The sequence below is a fragment of the Carlito syrichta genome, unplaced genomic scaffold, assembly GCF_000164805.1.
Source record: "Carlito syrichta isolate Samal-C Ts95f unplaced genomic scaffold, Tarsius_syrichta-2.0.1 Scaffold302075, whole genome shotgun sequence".
NCBI lineage: Eukaryota > Metazoa > Chordata > Mammalia > Primates > Tarsiidae > Carlito > Carlito syrichta.
In genome coordinates this window covers 628,733-652,607 of record NW_007246171.1, presented here as the reverse complement: position 1 = coordinate 652,607, position 23,875 = coordinate 628,733, and the positions used below count along the sequence as shown (strand labels likewise).

Here is a 23,875-nt window from a genome sequence, read left to right as displayed (position 1 = left end):
GGACTACCAGCACGCACCACCACACCATGCTCAGCTAGTTTTTAGTTTTTTGTAGAGATGTGGTCTCGTTATGTTGTCCCAGGTGCATCTCGAACTCCTGGGCTCAGGCGATCCCCCCACCTCCCAAAGTGCTGGAGTGACAGGCGTGAGCCACCGCACCTGGCCACTAACACATTTTCACCCGACTCTTTCCCGGTCACTGCCCCTTGTTCTCCATCTCAGGGTCCTTTTGCCTTCTGTGGTTTGAAATAGGGAAACCTTGGTCAGGCTGCTTTGAGGTCGACAACTTGTTCTCTGTGTGTCCAGGGAGAGGTGCTCCCGTGCTAGGAGGGGAGGGGCCTGCAGCAGGAAGGGGGTGCTGGCCGCCCAGCTTGCGGGTCCTGGCGGTGCACTGGGGCGGGGGCAGAGTAGGACGCAGGACTGGTGGCTGGCACAGGGTGGGCACAGCACTTGTGGGACTTGGGGCTCCGGCTGGCGCAGGGGCAGCCCTCACTGTGTGGTCTTGGCGACTTGCTCAGAAGCAAGAGGAGGCCCAGGAGGCTTGTGGTGACCTCTCCTGTGGTGCCAGCTCCCGAGGTGGGTCGACCAGAGTAGTGGTGTGTGATGTCCAGGTCCTGGCCGCCCAGACCGAGGAGGGGGAGTGCAGGCAGGCCCAGACCCGCAGCCGTTCTGTCCTCTGGCCTTCATCGCTCCCTACTCAGCAGATGTTCAGAGCGTCTCCTGGCGCGTGCTGTGCCGGGCGCAGGGCTGAGGATAGGTAGGACACTCCCTCTTCCTGAGTGCCCAGGCGGGATGGAGACGCACAGGGAGACGGTGAGCTGAGGTGTGGTCACGTTGGGCCTGGTTTTGATCCGCTTTCGTGTCTGTCTGCTGTTTAAAGTTCCTCACGTTTGAATGAACACTCTCATCTGTGCGGCGGTATCAGAGACAGGACGGCAGGCCAGAGAGTCAGGGCCAGGAGGGGGCCCGCTTCCGGCAGCTCTCCAGGGGCCCATGGAAGAACGCCCTGCCAGCGTTCCTCAAGCGTGGCTCAGGGACTCACGACAGGCGCTGGGCTCGGCGCTGCTGGGTCAGCCTCGTAATTGATTGCGCTGTCCTGCTGGACTCTGGGAGCTGGGAAAGCTTTCTTCAGCCCTCGGGGCCGTAGGTGGGGACAGATCGTGTGTGGCTGTCAGAGGGCAAGCAAGAGAGGGAAGCCCCCTGTCACCTGGGCATGCTTCGTTTAGTGCCCACTCGGTTGGCCTTACCTGAAGCAACGACAGCACGGGGAAGTCTCAGCCGTGCTCTGTCTCACCTTGCAATTTCTGCCTCTGACCATGTGCTGTTATTTTTATAAAATGATGATTCTCCCTGTTAGGACATGGAGGACTCTGTGGACTTGGGTGCTGGCACTCAACTGTGCTGCAGCAGCCCCTGCTGCGGTCGGGGCTTCTGACCACAGCTCGTGGTGCGCCGACTAGGTCAAGATGGCCTGTCTGTCACCTCTTCCAGGTGTGAATGGTGTCCCTTGATTGTCTCTTTCTAGCTGCCCGACCTGGTACCCCAGCTGGGGACGCTCTACCAGCTAATGGAGAGCAGAGTAAAGACTTTCCAGAAGCTCTCGCACCTCCATGGGAAGCTCATCCTTCTCATCACGCAGGTGAGCAGTCGCATGGTGTCGGCTGGTACTTGTGAGTGTGGTGGGAGTGGAGAGAAGTGGGACCGTTTACCCGGGAGCTCCCCAGTTCAGTGGGAAAGCGAAAGTTCAGTCAGATCCAGTCTGCGCCTTGGAAACGTTATCTGTTGGCCAGTGAGCCCATTTAGGGGTGCCCTTTTCACCTTTTTTTTTTTTTTTGAGTTAGAGTCTCACTCTGTCACCCAGACTGGAGTGCAGTGGCTGCTCCCGGCCACCGCAGCCTCGACCTGCTGGGCTCCAGCCATGCTTCTGCCTCAGCCTTCCAAGCAGCTGGAACCACAAGCACGCGCTACCGCGGCTGGCTAATTTTTTGATTTATTGTAGAGATGAGGTCTCACCAAGTTGCCCAGGCAGATCTCAAACCGCGGGCTCAGGCAATCCACTCACCTCAGCCTCCCAAGGTGCGGGATTATAGGCCCCTTTTCACCTTTTCCTCAGACGATTCCTCGCCAGTGTGGCCAGTTACGGGCTTCAGTTGTCCATATAGTACCACATGATAGGTGTTGATGCACCTGAAGTTTTGGCGCAGAATGACACGCTTATTGCCTCAGAGGCTCCAGCTTGTCATTCCTTCCTCTAGGCCGAGGGTCTTCTTTGCCCCGTGTGGTCCCCACTGAGTGGTGAGGCGGGGCTAGCTAGCTGGGGCTGGTTGCGTGTGGTGGTGGCTGTGGCACTGGGATAGGCCTGTGCGCTACTTGGGACGTGTTGGTTATCCTCCTCAGGTCACGGCATCCGAGAAGCCCAAGAGCCCGGCTACCCCCGAACAGAAAGCGAAGCTGGTGTATGAGGAAGGTAAGGCCTGCCTGGGCCCTGGGATTGGAGCACGTGGGTCTTCAGGGACTCGCGTTTGTTGTTTCTGTCAAAACATCAAAGTGAGGTCCTGCTTTGGTAAACCTCTAGCAGAGTAGGCAAGCCTAGGGAAAAGTAGGCACAAGCCTTGGAGCAGACAGGAGAAAAGGCATGAGCGCCTCACAGGAGTGAGAGGGCGTGAGGCGCAGAAGAGTGAGGTAAATGCTAGGCCAGTGTGTTAAAACGTCAAGGTGGGCCGAGTAACTTGTAAGGAAACATCAGTGACCAAAACTAACTTAAAAATAAAAAGAAATAGGGTCCAGGTGTGGCGGATCACACCTGTGATCCCAGCAGTTTGGGAGGCCGAGGCAGGACATTCACTCGAGCCCAGCAGTTTGAGACCAGCCTGAGCAACATAGCAAGACCTCATCTCTGTGTAAAATAAAGTAATACTAAAAAAAGAACTAGGAAACCTGAAAAAGGCAGTAACTCTAAAATGGACTTAATTAAAACCTCATGAGATGCCATGCCTGGAAATTTTGCAGGTGATAGTATCAAACCTTCAAGGAACAAGTCATTTTTGTTGTGTACAAACAATTTAGGCATTTTATGAGTGAAGTATAATCTTGTTAGCAAAAGCAGAAAAAGTTGGGGAAAGAACATGTTAGATCATCCTCAAGTATCCTAAGTAGCAAATTGGTTGAGGTGTTTTAGTGTTAAGACGTATGATGTGCCTGGCATGGTGGCTCAGGCCTATAATCCCAGCACTTTGAGAGGCTGAGATGAGAGGATTGCCTGAGCTCATGGGTTTGAGACCAGCCCTGGCAACTTGGTGAGACCTCATCTCTACAATAAATCAAAAAATTAGCCAGGTGTGGTTCCAGCTACTTGGAAGGCTGAGGCAGAAGGATCATCTGACCCTAGCTGGTTGAGGCTGCGGTGGCCGTGAGCATGCCACTGTACTCCACCCTAGGCGACAGAATGAGATACCAACTCAAAAAAAAAAAAAAGGCATGTGGTGTTCGAGTGCAGGGAATGACAGGCTAGTAGGTGAAGCATTGCTACCCTTGAGACCCTTGGTTCTGTGGACTCCGACGTCTTAACATAGATGGTGTGTGTTCTGTCAGTGTGAAAAAGGAAAGCTGCCAGAAAACTGATAAGTCATATGGTCCAGAGATTGTTCCAGCGTCATGACGCAGAGCACTGTTTTCTTTGCATCGTAATGTTTTAAAATGACAGTGGATCCCCTCCATATGAACAAGCTTCATTCCAAGAGCATGCTCATAAGTCCAACAAAGTTAGGTCCCCAATAAGCACAATTGGCTGTCTAGTACCAGCCACATCACCTCTGCTTTTATGCTTGCTTCTGGACATCCTGGGCGTAAAATAGACACTGATCTACTGCACTCTACATAGTGCTGCATAGTCAAGTACACAGAAGCCCAACCATTTGCAGAGGTTACGTGCACGTGACAGTGTACGCCAGACATGGAAATTGACTTACATGATCGGATATGAGAATTCACGTTCATATCTCTGAAGGTTGCAGCTGGAAGGTTTGTATGTAGGGGATTTACTGTATCCGCAAACAAGGCCAACTTTACAAAATCACATCACAGAATGTCTTCTGTATATTCGTACACAGGTGTGTAAACACACAGAGATAGAAGACTCAAAAACGGTAGTATCATGGCCCCTGTCCTCAGGGGGTTGGATTTCAGGACTTCCAGGATGCCTGAATCCCCTTAGGTGGTACTGAGCCCTGTCTGTGCTGTTTTTCCCTACACGTGCATGGACACAGAAAGAGACGACAGCTGCTACTCATGACTGAGTTACTGTTTGTAAAGTATTGTTAAGCAAAATAAGAGTGACTTGAACACAAACACCGTGATAACTGCCACAGTCAGTCTGATCGAGATGACTAGTACGTAACCAACATAACTAAAGGGTAGTGTAGACAGCTCAGAACACTGGGAAAGGGGTAGTTCAGTCTGGGACTGAGCTAGATGTGAGACTTCTCTCTCTCTCTCTCTTTTTTTGAATTGGAGTGTCTCTCTCCGTTGCCCAAGCTGTAGTGCAGTGGCATGCTCACGGCCACCTCAGCATTGACCTTCTGGGCTCCAGCGATCCTTCTGCCTCATCCTTCCAAGTAGCCAGAACTACAGGCGTGCACTACCACACCCAGCTAATATTTTGATTTATTGTAGAGACGAAGTCTTGCCAAGTTGCCCAGGTTGGTCTCAACCCCCTGGGCTCAGGCAGTCCTCTTGCCTCCTCCTCCTCCCAAAGTACTGGGATTACAGGCATGAGCCACTGCACCTGGCTGCGATTTATTTATTTACTTTCAGGAGACAGGCTCTGGCTCTTGTCACCCAGGCTGGAGGGCAGTGGCATGATCATAGCTCACTGCAGCCTTGAGCTTCTGGATTCAAGCCATCCTCCTGCCTCAGCCTCCCGAGAAGCTGGGACTGCAGGCACCCTCATGCCTGGATAATGCCTAACAGAAGTAGTGCTGGTTTCCTCCAGTGGCCGGTTCACCTCCATCTTTCCCTGGTTATTTCTGCAGTGTCCTTCGAGGTCTGGGATCATCGTACTGCATCTGGCTGCTGCGTCCCTCAGGCCTTGTCTTAATCTTGGAGAAACCCCTTTTCATGATAGGGCCTAGCAGAGGAGACTGGGCAGTTCATTCCTCGAACACTTTGCCCTGTGCTTGCAGGTTGCTGCCTTTGGTTCATTTAGTTTGTTCCTCCAGACTCTGTGGCTCTCACCTAGACGTGAGGGCTGAAGGGTGATTGGGTTCCTGGCGCACATGGTCGTGGGGTTGCTTCAGTGTTTCGCATTGTCTTCCCCCGGAACCACGCTGTGCATGTCCCATGAGCCTGGCTGAGGTGCTGACTGCCTTTCCCCTCCAATGAGGAGTGTATTCCCCTAGTGCGCAGAGGATGATCCCGCTGTGCTACTTTTTTTTACATTGGGATGTTTCTTCCCCACTGTCATACATCTAATGTACCAGTTGCTACTGTTTTCTATAATTAGTACTTGCGCCATGTGTTGAAAAGAACGCTGACTCTCCCGTTTCTTCCATTCCATCTGCACGCCGACTGTTTTATGGAGAGTGTTTCCTCATCACCCTGGGCTGTTTGGTGGCCCTGAAATAGCTGGTATTGTAACGTGAGATTTTGTGTGTGCTTGGGTACTTACTGGCCCACTGGGATCATGAGGGAATAATATGAGTGTGTTTTATGGAGATAAGTGCGTTAATGTTGTGTCTTCGATGGGTGCTTGTTGCACATAAACAATATTGTTAACACCGGAATCGGGTATTCTTTCGCAAGATTAAGGCTGGCTGTTTTCCCCGCAGAGTCTTCGGAAGAGGAGTCTGGTGATGAGCTGGCAGACAAGGCCTCTGACGTGAGTGGCTCGTTTCTGTCTGTAAGTCAGCCTGCTGTCCTACGCTGTGGGCGAGGCTTTCACAAGGCTTTCTCGCTTGGTCTTTCCACCAGGGTGACTGGGATGAAGATGAGGAAGAGGAAGAAGACAGTGACAAAGACAGCGATGAGAGTGAGGAGGAGGTAGAGGAGGGTGCTGAGGAAAAGGATGAAGAGAATGGTGAGGACAGAGACATGGCGAGTGAAAAGGACCTAAATGGAGACTCGGACTTGGATCCTGAGAATGGGAGTGAAGAAGAGTGAAGGCCACGGCCAGCCCTGGACCTCTCTGAGCCCTGGCTCACCCTGCCCAGCGGCACCACATTTTCCTGGGGCAGGTGGTCTGTGTGGACCCAAGGATGCCGTGTCTCCACGGCTTGGCTCCGGCCCCCTGCCACCCTGCTGTCCCAAGCACCCCAGACCCGGCTGTGTAAATAAGAGTGTTCATTCAAATGTTAATAAACTTTACACAGTGTATAGACACACTTCTGCAGTGTATGTACTGACATGAGTGTCCAGTATATGGCATCCTTGTATAACGTGGCATCCTAGCGTGGTTGACGTAAGTGAAGCTTCCTCCCACGGGGCAAGACCTGGCCGTGGTGGGCGTCCACTTGGACCCCAGGTTGGTGTCTGTCAAGTCCACGTGCAGAGCAGCACTAGTGACAGGCTTTAAATTTGGTTCATTTTCGTAAAATAGGAAGGGAACTAAAAACGAGTAAAACGATTGTGATCTTAAAAACTTCCTGGCGTCCCTAGCTTGTCTATGGTGGCAATCTGACTCGAGTCGGATGGAATTTCTGGAGTGCTTCCCCAAAATAACCACTTATTTTTTAAGCTGTCATGTAAAATATTTTTTTAAAACAAAAAATTTACGGTAATTAAATACTAAAGATCAGCCATATTAAGGAGTTTTCTTGATTGCGATTCGCCTGTAAAGATTCCTGAGTGGATACATGCAGGTGCTCGGGACATGTGACTCTGAAAACTTCCATTAGAGCTGCTTTTGAAGAGGTTTTCATTTTTATTTAAATTACTAATGGATCAAAGAACAATTGTTTATTTTTTCTCTTTGGTTTTAGATATTAACGATAACCTTGTTGGAATTTTTTTCCAAAGAAGATATTTTTATAATTCAGTAATTTAATGTTTTCCTTTTCATTACCTGCTGTTGGCAGTGGTAGGGTATCTGTCTACCTTTAAGATTATACATATACATCTGACTCAAGATTTTTATGTATGTATACATATGTATTTTGGAGCTCTACAAAAGCCTTTTCAAGTTATCTGTACATTTTTTTTTAAAGAACGAGCCCCTGTTTTCTTAGTGCTCCTTGTAGGACGTGTGCCCAGAAACTCACTGATGCAGGCTGGGCAGTTGGGCTTCCCCCCCCCCCCGGAATATGTAAAACAAAACTTTTTTCCAGAGACTTTTGAATACCAGTCGTAGAGCAGGTTCTGTGCACGGTGGGTCGAGCTGGCACCAGCGAGCGTCAGGAGGCATCTTGAAGCCAGCCTGGTATGTGCAGCCTCTTGTCTGTACATGCAGCTGTCAATGGCAGTTTAATACCATTCTCTTTGTAAAGTGAATAAATGCTCATCTCTATCCTGCTTGTCTTGTACTGTGTGTGGAGAATACAGCCACGTTCAGGGGCCTGCCTTGTGGGGGCTTGACGGCAGCCTCACCCTATCACGGGAGGAGGCGTGCGCCTTCAGGCTATGCAGTGACCCAGAGTGGTGTGGGGCTGGTGTCGACTCCATGGCTCTCGGGTGGTGCCCCACATACAGGCTGAGGGCTCAAACCATCGTTGGGCACCCTGCAAGTCCCACCTCCACCGACTCGCCTTGAGGTTAAGGACCACAGCTACATGGCACGTTCTTACTATTTTGGATTAGACAAATCAGAAGTAAACAGTGTGTTACAAAACAACTACTAGTTTTAGGGTGTTTTGTCAACTCGTTCCACTCCTGATCCAGGCCACGTAGCGGGTGTGTGTGTGTGTGTGTGTGTGTGTGTGTCTGTGTTTACTTTTTTGAGATTAATTTTTCTTCCCCACTTTTCATTTTGAAAAATGTCAACCTTCCAGCCATGATCAAGTCAGTGACCATACATCGTTGGATTAGGTGGTCATATTGCTCTACTAATCCAGAATATTCCCCCTCATCCTGGGTGTGGCATTTGGATATTCAGATATGTCCGTGTAAGCTATGGTGTTGTAGAATGGGCTCCACTCTGAATGAGTCTAATTGTTCCTTAAGATTTGATTCCTGTTGGTGTTTTTTGCAGGAATCCTAAGAGACTCGTGTGTTTGAGGTGAATCTGTGCAAGTGAGTTCTTTGGGTGTAGCTGAGTACATGAGCAGTTGGGTTCATGGACATCAGGGTTTCAGGACTGGGTGTTGAAGGGTCAGAGGTGGGACCCATTGGCAGGTGCTTAGGATCACCTGCCCTGTCAGGGATTGTGCATTGCTTGACGTGTCACCAGGCAGCAGCAAGACAGGGTGTCTGCCATTGAGAAGCCGGCGTTCTTCCTGGGGCGTAGCAGCCGTGGCACCTTGGGTGGTGCTGGAAGACAGAGTGCACGAGTGGGGGCGAGTGAGAACAGGAATGCTGTAGAAAGGAGAGGGGAGGGTGGCCAGATAGGTCTGGGGAACTTGTTCTGGGCAGAGGACACAGCTTGAGCAGAGCCTTGAGAGGCTGCCTCGCCTGGCTCCAGGGAGAGAGATGTGGGTGGGCGGGGGAAGGCTTTGGGTTTTGGGGACCGGGGAAGGGATTGGTGGGAGGGACCAGTGTGAGCTCTGGCTGAAGCGACTCTGTTGAGAAGTGACAGTAGGACTTCCCTCAAGGCGGAAACCTGTGGGTAGCACTGGCAGCATCAACCGCAGACAGGGTGACTTGGCTTGGTGGCAGTGGCGTTGCTGGAAGCTGGTGGCTTCTGGTGTTGGACGTTAGGACTGCTGGCATTCCTTTGAGGTGTGGGTAGAGGTGGGTCAGCTGCAGCCCCACATGCATTGCTGGAGCACAGGGAGCTGCTGTGGGGTGTGGGGTTGCGAAGGGAGGTTGGGGCCGAGTTACGACCCTGTGAGAGAGGACGCCCTGAGTTGCCGTGCAGGCTTCATATGGATGGCCAATGGGAGGCTTGGGTGGAGAGAGCCTTCCATGCTGGTGCCAGGGCTCACGTCCCAAGGGAGGGTGAAAGCAGTGTGCCAGCCCCACTTCTGTGTTGGTGGTGGGGAGAACCTGAGGGGGAGCCAGTATTCGTGCCTCTGTCCTCTTCCACTGAGTCCTCGATGTCCCTTCGGAGTGGCGGAAACGGTTGCTGGGGAGTCTTCCATGCAGTACCTTCCTGTGGCCCACTTATTGATCCTTTGAGGCAACTCAGACGTAAAGCCAGACTTTCTTTGGGTGTAGTCGTGGTCAACTACTGTGGCACCTCAGTGACGTCCCTGGTACTGACAGTTGGACATGGGCCACTGTGCAGTGGTGGGGTGAGAGGAACAGTCATTGGACTTGGTAGGTGCCGACACGCTGAGGAGACACAGACGTGGGCTGGGCCTGCTCAGCCTCTGGTGGTATGACGTGGGTGTCTGGGCTGGTGCACCTGATTTCACCCATGTGACATCGTGGTATGAAGGTACTCTGAGAGGAGCGATGCAGTGGCTGTGTGGACTTACACATGTGCAGGTTGCCTACCCAGATGTCGAGTGTCAGGTGAACTTTGGAAGTGAGGAAGATGAGTGAAACAGAAGCCGAACATGCCCACTTGAGCAATTGCCCAGCACAGGTCATAGCAGATCGCTGGGCAGGAGAGGGTGGAAGGAGCTGAAGGGGGCACGGATATCCCAGTAGAGATGGGCCATGAAACCTTTGTCCCAGAATCATGTCGGTGGTTCTTAGTGTCCACCTGAGTTACCCTACAGCCACCTTCATAACTACTGCCCTTGTCATAATTACAACCATTCTCCAAACCAACCATTCCCCTAACAACTCCACCTATACCCTAACTCCACCCATTTCCCTTACTCCAACCATTCCCCTAACTACAGATACTCCCATAACCCCAGCCATTTCCTTAACTCCAGCCATTCCCTTAACTCCAGCCATTCCCGTGACTCCCAGCATCCTAACTCCAACTGTTGCACTGACTCCAACCATACTCCTCACTCCAACCACTCCCGTATCCAACTGTTCTTCTAACTACAAGCATTCCCCTAACTCCCACCATTCTCCAAACTCCAACGGATCCCGTATCTTCAACTATTCCCATAATGAAAACCATTCCCATGACTCTAACCATTCCCATGATTCCGACCATTCTCTTAACTCCAACCAACCAATAACTCCAACCATCTCCATGACCAAACCATTCTCATGACTCCACCCAATCTCCTAAGTCCAACCATTCCCAGGACTCCAGCCACTCCCTCAACTCCAACCATTCCTGTGACTCTGACCATTTCTCTGACTCCAACTATTCTAACTTCAGCCATTCCCATAACTCAAACCATTCCCATAATTCCATTCATTCTAACTGACCATTCCCCTAACTCCAACCAATCCTATAACTCCAACCATTCCACAACTCCAACCATTCCCCAAACTCCACCCATCCTCCTAACTCCACACATTCCCATGACTCCAACCATTCTTATAACTCCATTCTCCTGACTCCAACCATAATCATAATTCCAACCATTCCCATGATTCTAACCATTCCCGTGACTACAACCATGTCATGAATCCAACATTCTCCTACTCCATTCCCATAACTCCTGCCATTCCCACGACTCCAACCATTCTAACTCCAACCATTCTTCTAACACCAGGCATTCCCATAGCTCCAACCACTCTCATGACTTGAACCATTCCTATGATTCCAAAAGTTCTAACTCCATCCATTCCCTTAACTCTAAACATTCCCATGACACCAACCATTCCCATAACTCCAACCATTCCCCTAACTCTGCCCATCCTCCTAATTCCATCAATTCCCCTGACTTTACATTCCCCTGACCCCACCCATTTCTCAGACTCCACCCATTCCCTTACCTCCAAACATTCCCATGACTCCAAATATTCTCCCAACTGCCACCTTTCTCCTAACTCGGAACATAATCATAACTCTGACCATTTCCATGACTACTACCATTCTCCTGAACAACCCATAACTCTAACCATTCTTATGACTCCCACTATTTCCATGACTACACCCATTCTCATGACTCCAACCACTGTCCTAAATCCAACCATTCTCCTACTGCATTCATTCCCATAACTCCAACCATTCCCATGACTCCAGCCATCCCCTTGACTCTAACCATTCACCTAACTCCAACCATTCTCCAACTCCACCATTCGCCTAATTCCGATCGTAACTCCAATATTCCCATGACTCCCATTCTTCTAACACCAACTGTTCTCCTAACTCCAGCCCTTCTAACTTCAACCATTCTCCTTACTCCAACCATTCCCCTGACTCTACCCATTCTCCTGACTCCACCCATTTTCCTAACGTCATACCCTTATCTCCAAACATTCCATGTGTCCAAACCGTCTCCTAATTCCAACTGTTTTCCTAACTCCAACCATTCTCCTAACTCTGAACGTACCCATAACTTCAGCCATTCCCATGAATCCAACCTTCCCCATGACTCCAACCTTTCTCCTAACTCCAGCCAACCCACAACTCCATCCATTCCCATAACTCCAACCATTCTCCTAACTCCAACCAATCCCCTATCTCCAACCATTCCCATAACTCCTATCCTTACCCTAACTCCAACAATTCTCCCGACTCCAGCCATTCCCCTAACTTCAGCCATTCCCCTGACTCTAACCATTTCTATGACTCCAACCTTTCTCATAACTCCAATCATTGCCCCGACTTCACCCAGTCTCCTAATTCCAGCCATTGCCATGACTCAACCATCCCCCTGACTCCAGCCATTCCCATGACTCCACCTATTCTCCTAACTCCAACCAGTCCCCGGCTCCAACTATTCCTGTAACTCAAACTATTCCCCTAACTCCAACCATTCTCCTAATTCCAAGCAGTCTCACTTTGGATGTGTTACAAGTGAGACTACAGTGTACGTTCATTGGCACATTTTTCTTTCTTTTTTTTTTTTTTGAGTTGGAGTCTCACTCTGTCACCAGTCTGAAGTGCAGTGGCATGCTCACAGCCACCCCAGTGTCAGCCTTCTGGGCTCCGGCGATCCTTCCGCCTCAGTCTTCCAAGTAGCTGGAATTACAGGCGCGCACTACCACGCCCATCTATTTTTTTTTTTTTTTAATTGTAGAGACAAGGTCTCACCAAGTTGCCTGGGCTGGTCTTGAACCCCTGGGCTCAGGCAATCCTCTTGCCTTGGCCTCCCAAAGTGCTGGGATGACAGGCTTGAGCCAGCGCTACCGGACTTATTTTTAAGCTTTCGGAAACTAGACAGGTGTTCCTTACATTTTGTTGTGTTTTTCTCGTGTGTGTGTGTGTGTGTGTGTGTGTGTGTGTGTGTGTGTGTGTGTACACAAGGGGGGGACCCAGGAAAACTGGAATTATCTACTGGAGGATGAGCCCCTGGCAGTGCAGGCTTCCCCCGGTAGGAAAGTGTCTAAGGATCCCACCCTCGTTGTGAGAGACTGCGCTGGATTCAGTGTGTGTGTGTGTGTGTGTGTGTGTGTGTATACACAAGGGGGGGACCCAGGAAAGCTGGATTTATCTACTGGAGGATGAGCCCCTGGCAGTGCAGGCTTCCCCCGGTAGGAAAGTGTCTAAGGATCCCACCCTCGTTGTGAGAGGCTGCGCTGGATTCAGTACATTTTGTTTTGGAGATTCTTTCAGTGCGTTTTCCCATTCCGTGATGGGTGATTTACAGGTGCACCTGCCCACACCGTGGTGAGTGTTCTGCCGTTTTGGACCCAGAATGGCACCCTCCCAAATCGCCCGATCTCATCCTGAGTGCCTCTTTATTGTGTCCCCAGATGAAAATAGTCCCCAAAGAGAAGTGTCTTGCCGATGTGGAAGAGGTGAAGCCAAAAAATGGCAGAAGCACTAAAAGGCATCAAAATGACGTGTTCAGGAATGGTTTCCCCACAGACAGGGAGGGACCCCAGGTCCCGATGGCTGCCCCTCCTTTTCTCTTCCCCCACAGGCCCCAACAACCCCATCTCCTGAAAAAGCATTTCCATAGGTGTCTTGCATCAGGCGGAGAGGACTTCAAAGGTGCCGAAGTTTAAATGTGTAAGAATACATAATTTTTTAGAAATAAGTTCCAGGTCTTTTTGGGTCCCTCTTCTGTGTGTGTGTTTCAGAGTCTCTCACCCAGGCTGGAGGGCGGTGACACAATCACGGCTCACTACAGCCTCAACTTCCCTCCTGGCTCAGGAGATCCTTCCACTTCAGCCTCTTGAGTAGCTAGGACTACAGGTGCATGCCACCACAGCCAGATAATCTTTTTGATTTTGTGAAGATGAGGTCTTACCATGTTGAATTCATGGGCTCAAGCAATCCTCCTTGGCCTCGGCCTTCTAAAGTGCAGGAATTACAGGCGTGAGCCACCGCACCCGACCGAGTGTGTATATATTTAACTTTAGTACATTGTTGGGATGCCCCAGTGCCTTGTGAAGTCCAGTGGGTTGCAGCCACCGTTTTCAAAGAAGAAAAAGGTAACAAGACAGACCTTATCAGTGCATTGCACATAGTAAGGAGGACTTGGTCGGTGTGTACAACGGAATGTGTGTGGGGCCCGCCAGTTGGAAGCTGCTTATGTGCCCGACTTGCATCCTTTCAGGCTATCCCTGAGGCGCGACTTTGCCTGGGGTCCCCTGGAAGTCCCCTCTCCCCACTGCCTGTTGCTGTATTCTGGGAGTCCCCCCACCCTGCCACAGCTCAGCGCCATCCGTCCCATCCATGGATTGTGAGCTGGCACAGTTGGGCTGTTAAAGCTTTTTTTTTTTTGAGTCGGAGACTCACTCTGCTGTCCAGGCTGGAGTGCAGTGGCATGCTCACAACCACCACAGCCTCGACCTGCTGGGCTCTGGCATGCCTTCCGCCTCAGCCTTCCAGGTAGCTGGAACCACAGGCACGCACCACCACGCCAGCTGATGTTTTGACTTATTGTAAAGAAGAGGTCTCACCATGTTGCCCAGGTGGGTCTCGAGCCCTCGGGCTCAGGCAATCCACTTGCCTCGGCCTCCCAAAGTGCTGAGACTACAGGCGTGAGTCACTGCTCCCGGCTAGAGCTTATTTTTATTGCAGGTGTCCTTATGCCTCTTGACATATCTTCCTAAATGTTCTCCGCCTTTTCATCTTCCACTCTGATAAGGATATATCATTCGGGTGTTAGAAGGAAAATCGGAGGCAGCTTAGGCCAAACAGGTGTCATGAGATTTCGGTGAATCTCAGGGTATGCAGGTGGGAACAGCTGCCAGGGGTCAGGAAGGGGAGTGGTTGGGCCGTGGTCCCTCCCCTGCCTGGGGGTGGGTGAGGAGGGGGAGCCTCGTGCAGTGGTCCCTCCCCTCCCTGTGGGGGGGGGTCAGGATGGGGAGCCGTTGGGCCGTGGCCCCTGCCCTGGTGACTTACCCTTCTGTCCTAAGGTTCTGAGGTTACCCCTGGCTGCTGGCTGGCTCTTGGGGGCTGCATCCTTTTTCCGGCTGCTTCCCCCCTTGGTCCTGTTTCCCCCCTTGGTCCTCACAGGCTGACTCCCATGATGGTGCCGGGCCAGCCTCCCCGGGATGGGAGGGTAGAGGCCTGAGTCAGAGTCTGCCCTCTCCTGCAGGTTGGCCAGGCTGGGTTCTGCTGGCCACTGTGCCTGCTGGGCCTTCCTCTAGGTCCCCAGTGCCGAGTCCCTCTGCGGGCTGCCTCCCTCTGCGTCCCGGATGCCCCTGCTGCCTGCTGGTCCTTCCCTGCCCTGTCCTTGTCCTCCAAGCCCCCGTGGAAGTCTCTCCACCCTCTTGGAAGGGTTGTCCTGCTGGGAGCCTGAGTCTGTCCAGGTTCCCGGTTCGGGGAGAGACGTCTTCATGGCCATGTCTTGGCACAGTGTCCCTCCTCGTCCAGGTGCCCATGCCTGGGGACTTCGGGCAACCCCCCCATGAAGAGGGCCGTTACATGTGGATTGGGTTTCTGGTGAGCAGATTCAGCATTTCCAAAATACACTTATTTTTATTTTCACAAGCTGCGGTAAAATATAAAATTCAACATTTTAACCAATTTCTGTGTGTGTGTGTGTTGGGGTCTCACTCTGCTGCCCAGACTGGAGTGCAGTGGCACCACCATGGCTCACTGCTGCCTTGACCTTCTGGGCTCAGGCCTCAGCCTCCTGAGTAGCTGGGGGCTATCACATCCAGCTAATTTCTTTCTTTCTTTTTATTTTTTTTGGAGAGACCGGTCTCGCCATGTTGTCCAGGCTGGTCTGAAACTCCTGGGCTCAAGCAGTCCCCTTTCCGCCTCTACTTCCCAAAGTTCTGGGGACTCCGGGCATGTACCACTGCGTCCAGCTGTGTGTGGACTTTAGATTTCAATAGATTCTGTCAAATGGACTCAGCATGGCTGTAACAATTCCCAGGGGGACATTCACGTACTTTTTTGCCCAAGCTAAACATAAGTTCTCTGGGCATTTTGACTGGGCTTGCAACAAGTCAACAGGCTAGTATATAACTGATATCATCATGGAATGGTGTAATGTTAAATCTTCTTTCTCGTTTGATAGTCACAGAGTGGTGATGATTTTCTAAATTAGGGCACTGGGGCCCCTCTGGCCCCTCTGCTGGCTGTCACATTGGGAGGAAGGCTCTCAATCTCTGGGAGCATGCGTGCCTGGCCTTCCCAGCCTAGGCAGAGGTGCTGAGACTCTTACAGAGTGCTCTCCAGTCCTCACTTCATGCATGGATGACTCCGTGTTTATTCCGAGATGTCGTTCCTACAGGAGGGAAAGGGCCGGAGTCCCCACGCGTGGGGGCATCTTCCATAGGAAGGATTTGTATTTTCGTCTCTCACAGCGGGTACTCGCGCCCTGTGCATGACTGATTGCGTTGGACAGGGCCAGGGCGTCCCTGGGAGCGGGGCCGTGGCACTTACATCTAGGCCCTGGGTGACACGGCCGAGAGACCGGTGACAGCACGACACGGAGTGAGCGACAGGAAGGCTATGACACACGGAGCTACCGCAGCCTGGGAGGAACGCCTCTGGGCAGCAGGGGTGGCCAGAATTGGGGACAGACAGCCAGTCCTGAACGCCCCTTGAGCACGCTGGAGCCGAGGCTTGAGTCTGCTGGGAGCCAGGTGTGGCGATTCTCATTTAGGAAACAGAGATGAGTCGAGGAGTGGGGTCCTGCGTCCCCTGCCTGGACTGCCTGTGTTGGACTTAGGGCACGCATGTGTTGCCCGTTGCAGCCGCATGAGGTGACCACTGTCCCTCGTCCTCTGCTGGCTGCCAGCCCAGCCCTTGGGGGTTCTCAGCCAAAAGCACACATGTTGAAGTGAAAACAGCCACTAGGTGCCACCATTGCCCTGTGCGAATGTCTTCGTGTTGAAGCCCAGGAGTCTTCAGGGACAGCTATGGGTGTGAACGCCCCCAGGGTTTTTTTCCGAGTGCCAGCCTTCTGGGGTTGGCCAGAGAAACCCCGGGTGCCACCAGTGCGTTCCAGCACCGGGTCCTGGGACACAGCCTGATGGCTTCCGCCCTGCAACACGCATCCTGGCAGGGACCCGGGACTCGGCAGGCCGCTGGTCTGTCCATGGCCTTCCTGGACCCGGCCACGCCCCACTGGACCATGGGCACCAGCCTGACCTGTGCCTGACTGTCAGAAAGGGCACCAGCGGCTCTGCCATCTGTCCCCTGCTGAGCAGAGGGAACCTGAGTGTGTGTTTCCTCTCACATCCTTAAACGTGAGTAGTGACAAGCCTCGCAATTCACAGGTGGCCCACACCACACGGCACCACGCAGCTTTGCCCGCAGACTTTGTCCATGAAGCCGTGAGGTTACAGTGTTAGTGGCGGGGGGAGTCTTGTGTTTTCATTTCTTTTCCCAGGGTAGGAACATTCCCACCATGCAGAGGCGCGAAAGAAGTCGTGGGGCCCTCTGCACGTGCACTCCTCGGCAGGACGCCTGGCGCACTCACACACCCTCGGAGGCAGGACGCGTCCGGGACACGCGGTGAGAGGTGGCGTCATCGCTGTGAGAACATTGCAGCATGCACTTACACACCCAGACGGGGTAGCCACCACGTGGCAAGGCCGTGTGGTGTCGACCGCTGCCCTCAGGATACCCACCCCCACTGGGTGCTGGACTGGGCGCTGTGGGCAGCTGGGACGTGGGGTGAGTGTGTGCGTGTGTCTACATGTGTCTAACCTAGAAAAAGGCGGCAGCGGACGGGACACCATCACATGGCCCGCTGTTGACCTGGTGTTATCATGTGGCACGTGACCGTTTTCACTCTGTGTGCTTCTGTTTGTTTCCGCTGATCCATTAGCAAGGGAATTGAATGAGTCCCCACATGTCTCTCTCCGGCACGTCAGTGTCACATGACCAACGGTTATGCCCTCTGCCATAGCCCCCTTCCCGCCATGACACCCTGACCCAGCAGCCATGGTCCTGGGCTACCTGTGAGCGACCCCCTCCTGTCGTCCCGGGGGCTCCCAGATGTCATCATGGCTCGCCTTCCCCGGCCAGGCCCCGTCGCGCCCCCTCCCTGCACGGAGGCCGAGTCCCGAGTCCTTTCCCTAAAACGGCCCCTTTCCCCCACCCTGGTTTTGTCCTGACGTGGATGCGTCAAGGGGCCGGGCCCTTGTCACGCCCGATGACCCGCACGTGGGATACCTTCGTTTTCCCACTGCGGGGCAACGTGCTCCACAGGCCCTGGGTTTTCTCAGTTGGGAAACGGTATCTCGGCCCCATCAATGTGGCTTTCTGAGAAGACAGAACCGTTCTCGGTGCTGTCCGCTGTGGGGGTCACCACGGTGGGTGGCCGAGCGCCTGAGTCTGTGACGGGATGTCATTTGTCACTAACTGATATGTAAATAGCCCCAAGGAGCTAATAGCTGCCGTCAGGACAGCCAGACCGTCAGGCGGGATTAGACGTAGGGGATAGTGCAGACAGGCCGTCAGGGGAGGCCATGAGTCATGGTCAATACATCAGGAGCATGAGGGTGGCCGACAGTTGCACTGGAGGGTGACTCTAAGTTGGAAACCCTTTGCGGTGTAGTTTACGCTGGATAGAAACACTCGGATTCCAGGCCAGTGACACTCACCAGATACATACACCTGGTCGGTCACGGCACGGTCCTGTGGCGACTCTGATGCCCCTGCAGGGAGCCCGTGGGCACCTTCCCAGTCAGCCAGGTCCCCCCGGCCTCAATCTGAGCTTCTGTCACTAGAGCGGGCATCGACACCGGGTGACTATGGTGTTCCTGTATCACTAGAGCTGGCGTCTCTCCCGTTGTCATGTGGCATGCGACCGTTTTCACTCTGTGCGCATCTGTTTATTTGTCACTAGAGCAGGCCTCTGTCCTCAGACAGTGGTGTGCTTCTGTCACTAGATCAGGCTTCTCTTTTCAGGTGACTGTGCTGTCTCCCTGTCCCTCGAGCAGGAGTCTCTCCCGAAGGGAGCATGGTTTGCGTCTGTCACTAGGGCAGGCTTCTCTCCTGAAGTGACTGTGGCCTGTCTCTGTCTCTGGAGGAGGCGTCCCTTCAGGTGCCCAGGGCGTCCACTGTCACTGGAGCAGGCATCTCTCCCAAGGTGACCGTGGTGTGTCCCTGTCACTAGAGCTGGCGTCTCTCCCGAGGGACCGTGGTTTGCCCCTGTCACCATGGATCACACTTGTTTCCAGGCTTGTCTGTAGGTAACATAAACAGTCTCTTTTTTTCTTCTTCAACCATGACTATTTAATCTCCGAGATAGCGTTTCTCTTGGATTAGGTAGTTTTTAGGGTAGTGACATTTGTCATTGTTGAGATCTGTTTGCTTAATGTGATGGTGATCAGAAGGGAGGGAGTTGTTATTTTTTCAGACATTGAGCGAGGTACAGTCTCTTTTTTCAGGAATAGGGAGGTTTGTGTCTGCCCTCTTGGGACAGTGAGGCTGGGGGACACCTCGTGGCTGACTTCTGGGTGTTTTTCCCCGTCGTCCAGTCTAGCTTTCCAGTGTTGCCCACTTGGCGTGTTTGAGAGCCACTGATGCTGCGTGTGCCTAAATGCTCTTTACATGCGAGTGGGACTTCTCCTTGTGACTTGTCACAGCGTGTCCCTTCTGTCTTGCTTCTGACTTAGCCAGAACCTTGGTGGCCTCCCCCAGGCCCCACTGCGGGTGTGCCCACAGATCTGGCAAACTGTGGACCTGTCGTCCAGTTCAAGGCTTCCTCTCATTTCCCTTGTGTTTCTCTTCAGACCCAAGAAGGGCTTAGAGTGCGACGTTCGGTTCCAAGAACTTTAGGGTCCCCAGGGACCTTCTTGTTGTCAGTTTCGGACTTGCTCTGTGGTGGTGCGGAAGCCTCCCACGTGCTCGTGTCCCGTGTGTCGAGGTCACTGGTGTGTGCTGGTGACATTCCTGTCGTGCTCGGAGGGACCGTGTCTGCGGTGTTGGTGGTGTGCTCTGCACTCCCCGGCGTGGCCGCCTTGCCTGGCCGTGTCGTGCCGGTTCCCACTTGTGTCCACTGAGCCCCTCGGCCGTGGAGCGCGCGTGCTGCGGGACTCGGTGAGTATGGACTGTTCCTCAGGTTTGTGGGTTCCAGGGCTCGCGTACTGAGCTTTGATCCCGGTTCGCACACACGGAAGAGCGTCGCCTTTACTGAACTACCCTTGGTCACCAGGAAGTGTTCCTCTTCATGCCCTGCGGTGTTGCTTATCCCAGTGTCCCTCTCGTCTGGTATCAGTCCAGCCACTGCGGTCTTCCAAGGGGCTTCACTCTTGGTGCACTTCTTCCTTTCTTTTGTCCTTAATGTGTTTTAATTGCAAAGTGCTTCGCTCGTGAGCGGCACCGCTGGGTCCTGCTCGCCATCCCCTCGCTCACGCTTCCTTGAAACTGGGTGCTCCGCCTGTTTACCCTCAATGAGATTGTCAGCAGGAAGTTCTGACTGGGTGTGGCCATGCCGCTACCTCCTTCCCACTGGCCTCCCTGTGTCTCCAGCACTGACTCGGCGCCACGTCTCTGTTTGTGTTTTTATGACGACTCTGGGTTCTGCCGTGTACACTACCACGTGCCTGGGCTTTCTGCTGGTGAACGTCTGGAGTTGCCCACGGGGCCATCCCCGTCTGACTGACTGGAGCTCAGAGGCCAGGTGAGCTCCAAGGCCCAGCTGCCTGCTGTTTCCCTGGAGCTCTTTGCCTGACCTGGAATCTTCCCTTTAATCACACATACACGTCCTCATACTCAGTAAAGACCCAAGGGGACACCCGGGACCCTCTTGTTTTGTGCGTGTGTGTCAGAGTCTTGCTCTGTCACCCAGGCTGGAGTGCAGGGGCATGATCACAGCTCACTGTCGCGTCGACCTCCTTGGCTCAGGCGAGTCGTCTGCCTCAGTCTCCCGAGTAGCCGGGACTACAGGTGCAAGCCACCACGTTGGCTAATGTTTTGAATTTTTGGAGAGACGAGGTCTCACTTTGTTGCCCAGGCTGGTCTTGAACTCCTGGGCTCAAGGGATCTTCCTGCTCAGCCTCCCAAAGTGTTGGGACTACAGACGTGAGCCATTGTGCTTGACCCACGCTTTTTTTGGAGAGCTTCTCTGTCTTTTTCCTTCCCAGAGCTCCATCCTGTGATTCCCAGCTGCCTCATCCTCTCTGAATGCCAGTCTCTGTTGCCTCGGTACAGCTGAATGGGGGGCTCCAACTGTGGTCGATGCAGGAAGGCGGGGCTCCCATGGACCCCAGCTCACCTACCCCCTTCTCTCGGGGTTCGTGGTGCTGTCTGTGGTCCAGCGCTGGACAGACAATAGTAGTTTCCTATTTTGTCAACTTTCCAGTGGTTCCTCGTGGGAGGGTGTCCGTCATGTCAGAAGCAGACATCTCACTTAGGCTTTGATGATTAGATCATCAGACCATCTAGTCATGTGGCTGCATGGTCTTCATTATAATAAATTAAGAATGTGTCTAAATACAGAAACAAAAAACAGAGCGGCACATGTTCTCACTCATAAGCAGACCATGGACATTTACCATCATACTATAAGAAAGGGGTTGGCAGTAACAGGACACTGCTGGGGTGGGGGTGGGGGACACACAGCATCAATAAGGGCACCCTATCTCAAACTGGGCAAAGTGGGGACCAAAGGAAGGCCCAAACTTTGCCTGTACGATGTCCACTTGGACACCTAATCCTGAATTGTACCCCACATCTTTAAAATAAAATATAAAGATAAGTAAATAAATGAACAAAAACTTATACTTGATCCCCCTTGAAATGCCAATCACAATAGACCCACCCACAGTCCCCTCCATCCCGATGCTGGCTAAATGAATGTTTCGGCTTATGTCCTCCAGATTTTTTTTTTTTTTTGAGTTGTAGTCTCACTCCATCGCCCAGGCTGGAGTGTAGTGGCACGTATGCTCATGGCCACCCCAGTGTCGACCTGCTAGGTTCTGGCAGTCCTTCTGCCTCAGCCTTCCAAGTAGCCAGAACTACAGGCACATGCTACCACGCCCAGCTAATTTTTGATTTATTGTAGAGACGAGATCTTGCTAAGTTGCTCAAGCGAGTTTCAAACCCACAGGCTCAGGCAATCCACTCGCCTCGACCTCCCAAAATGCTGGGATTACAGGCTGAGCCACCGAACCCGGCCCAAACTTCTTAATGTGTGCATGTATTATAAATACAAAACTAAGGCCATGCCACCTCACCAAATGATGGTGAATGATGACTGCCTGCTCCCTGGGAACACGGGGCAGGCGGGTGGGGGGTGCCCATTCTTCAAGGAATCGCGACGGCTTGGGGTCTTCCTGGGGGAGCCAGAGGCACCGAGAGACAGGTGGGCCCTCCAGCCTTGAAAAACTTCATGTGTCAACGAAAGCAGACTTTGTTTCATTTCTTTCTCTTTTTTTTGAGTGGAGGTCACTATCACTCCGGCTGGGCCAAGGTCATCCTCCCACCTCAGCCTCTCAAGTAGCTGGGACTGCAGGCGCGCGCCACCATGCCCAGCCTGTTTGAGGCCTGCACATCTGCAAATGTAAAAGTTTGCAAGAGAAGATTTTTATTTCATCAAGGAAAAAAAAGTCAGGCAGCAGCTTTGACATCACATTTTGGTCCCTCTGTCCCTACCACACCCCGAAAGTACGTGGTTAAGTGAATGGGCAAAAACAGACAACATTTTTATGGATGATCAGATTTCAAGAAATGTGGCAAAGTCTGGACTGTTTGTTAATTTGTATCTTTTGAAATTAAATGACAATAACAACAAATAGGTCAGTCTGCCCCCCTCCAAAGTAGAAATTAAAGCTCTGTCGGGCATAGCCTGAGCTGCCCTGGCTGACCTGGCAGGGGTGGGTGGACTGGCCGGACCTGCCTTTTCCCATGAAGAGGCTGAGTGTCGAGGGTGCACTGGACAGAGGGTGAGGATCCAGCCTCCAGCATGGATGCTGTGACCCTGACAAGTGCTCACCTTCACGAGGGTCAGTTTCCTCCTCTCCATGCTGAGGATAAGGACAACTCACTCGGCGTCCAGCGCCACACAGGTGCTTGGGCCTAACTTGGAGACGTCTCGAAGCTACTGACGGCCAGGAGCCAGCAGGGTATTGAGCAGGAAGTCACCTCCTCTAATCCCGCAGCCACTCCCCCCACCGTCTTCATCGATTTCCCAGCTGGGGGCTCTCTTTTAAACTGTTCAATTATTTTTTTCCTGCAACACACAATTCGAGCCCCACGGTGAGCTCTGCTCTTGTGGGTTGCATTCTCTCTGCCTCTCACTCTCTCCCACTCTCCGGTGGGGTGTGGGTGCCGACCCGCCAATCTTCCTGCTGAGATGTGACCCAGTGTCGGAGGGAGGCCTGATGGGAGGTGGCGGGGTCGTGGGGCGGATCCCTCACGATAACTTGGTGCCTGCACCAGGATGATGAGGGAGCTCTCTCTAGTGGTTCATGCAAGAGCTGTGTGTTTAAAAGCAACTGGGCCCCTTCTCCCCTGATCACGCTCCCACCATGTGACACACCTGCCCCCTTCCCTGCTGCCATGATTGGAGCTTCCTGAGGCCTCACCAGAAGCAGATGCTGGCACCGTGTGGCCCGTGAGCCGATGACCCTCTTTCTCTTATAAGTTACCAGCTTTGGATAGTCTGCCCACCGCCCACCTCCCTCTGCTGGAGTCTGCCCTTTCCCCAGCGAGCCTCTTTGGTTGTGAGGAGGTTGTCCTCTGCACCTTTGTCCTCTTCCTCCCATTCACACGCAGCTAAGAAAGGTGCATGTGAGCATGCTGTGGGGGAAGCCCACCCCTGGGTGACCCTCGAAAGGTCTTCCAAGAGCCATTGCTCTGGTGTGGGCTCTTAGTGTGGCAGAAGCCGCTCGCCTTCCTCTGGGAGGGAGGCCACTCAGGCAGCCCGTGAGCTCCAAGGCCAGCACGAGAGGGGGGCACAGAGCATGGCAAAGGCCGTGTGTCATGACACATGATGCAGTATCAGGACACTGTGCAGAGGCTCCTGGAGGGCCCAGCCGGACTCCAGGCCCAGGCAGGGTGGGCACGGCAGGCCCTGGGTCAAGGTTACCATGGAATGCCTCTGTCTCAGTTTCACCCGTTCAAATGTGAGATCATCAGAACCTGAGAGTCCTAGGCGCTGTCCAAGGCCACACAGCGCCACGACCACGGCGGGATGTGGCACCAGTAGGTGGAGGCAGGGGCGCCAGGGACCCCTTTCCCTGGGCGGAGGTCGGAAGCTACGTTGTTCCCACAGCCAGCAAGGCAGGATGCGCCTAGGCCACGGGTGGAGGACTATGGGTGACCAGGGCCCGAGGGACTCGGGTCGTTACTGCTAAGGGCTCATTCAATTTTGCACCCAGGACACTTTGGAGAGCAGAA

General features: G+C 53.0%; 1 protein-coding gene across 1 annotated transcript in view; it reads left to right on the top strand.

Moving 5' to 3' along the window:
* Window positions 1-7,822, top strand: part of WDR43 (WD repeat domain 43) — a 39,760-nt gene extending 31,938 nt beyond the window's left edge. The window contains exons 14-17 of the mRNA XM_021711336.1: window positions 1,526-1,639; window positions 2,398-2,467; window positions 5,826-5,875; window positions 5,968-7,822. Of these exons, the coding sequence (XP_021567011.1) occupies window positions 1,526-1,639; window positions 2,398-2,467; window positions 5,826-5,875; window positions 5,968-6,156 (423 nt within the window). The 3' untranslated portion in view covers window positions 6,157-7,822. The remainder of the gene's footprint in view (window positions 1-1,525; window positions 1,640-2,397; window positions 2,468-5,825; window positions 5,876-5,967) is intronic.
* The last annotated feature ends 16,053 nt before the right edge of the window (window positions 7,823-23,875 follow it).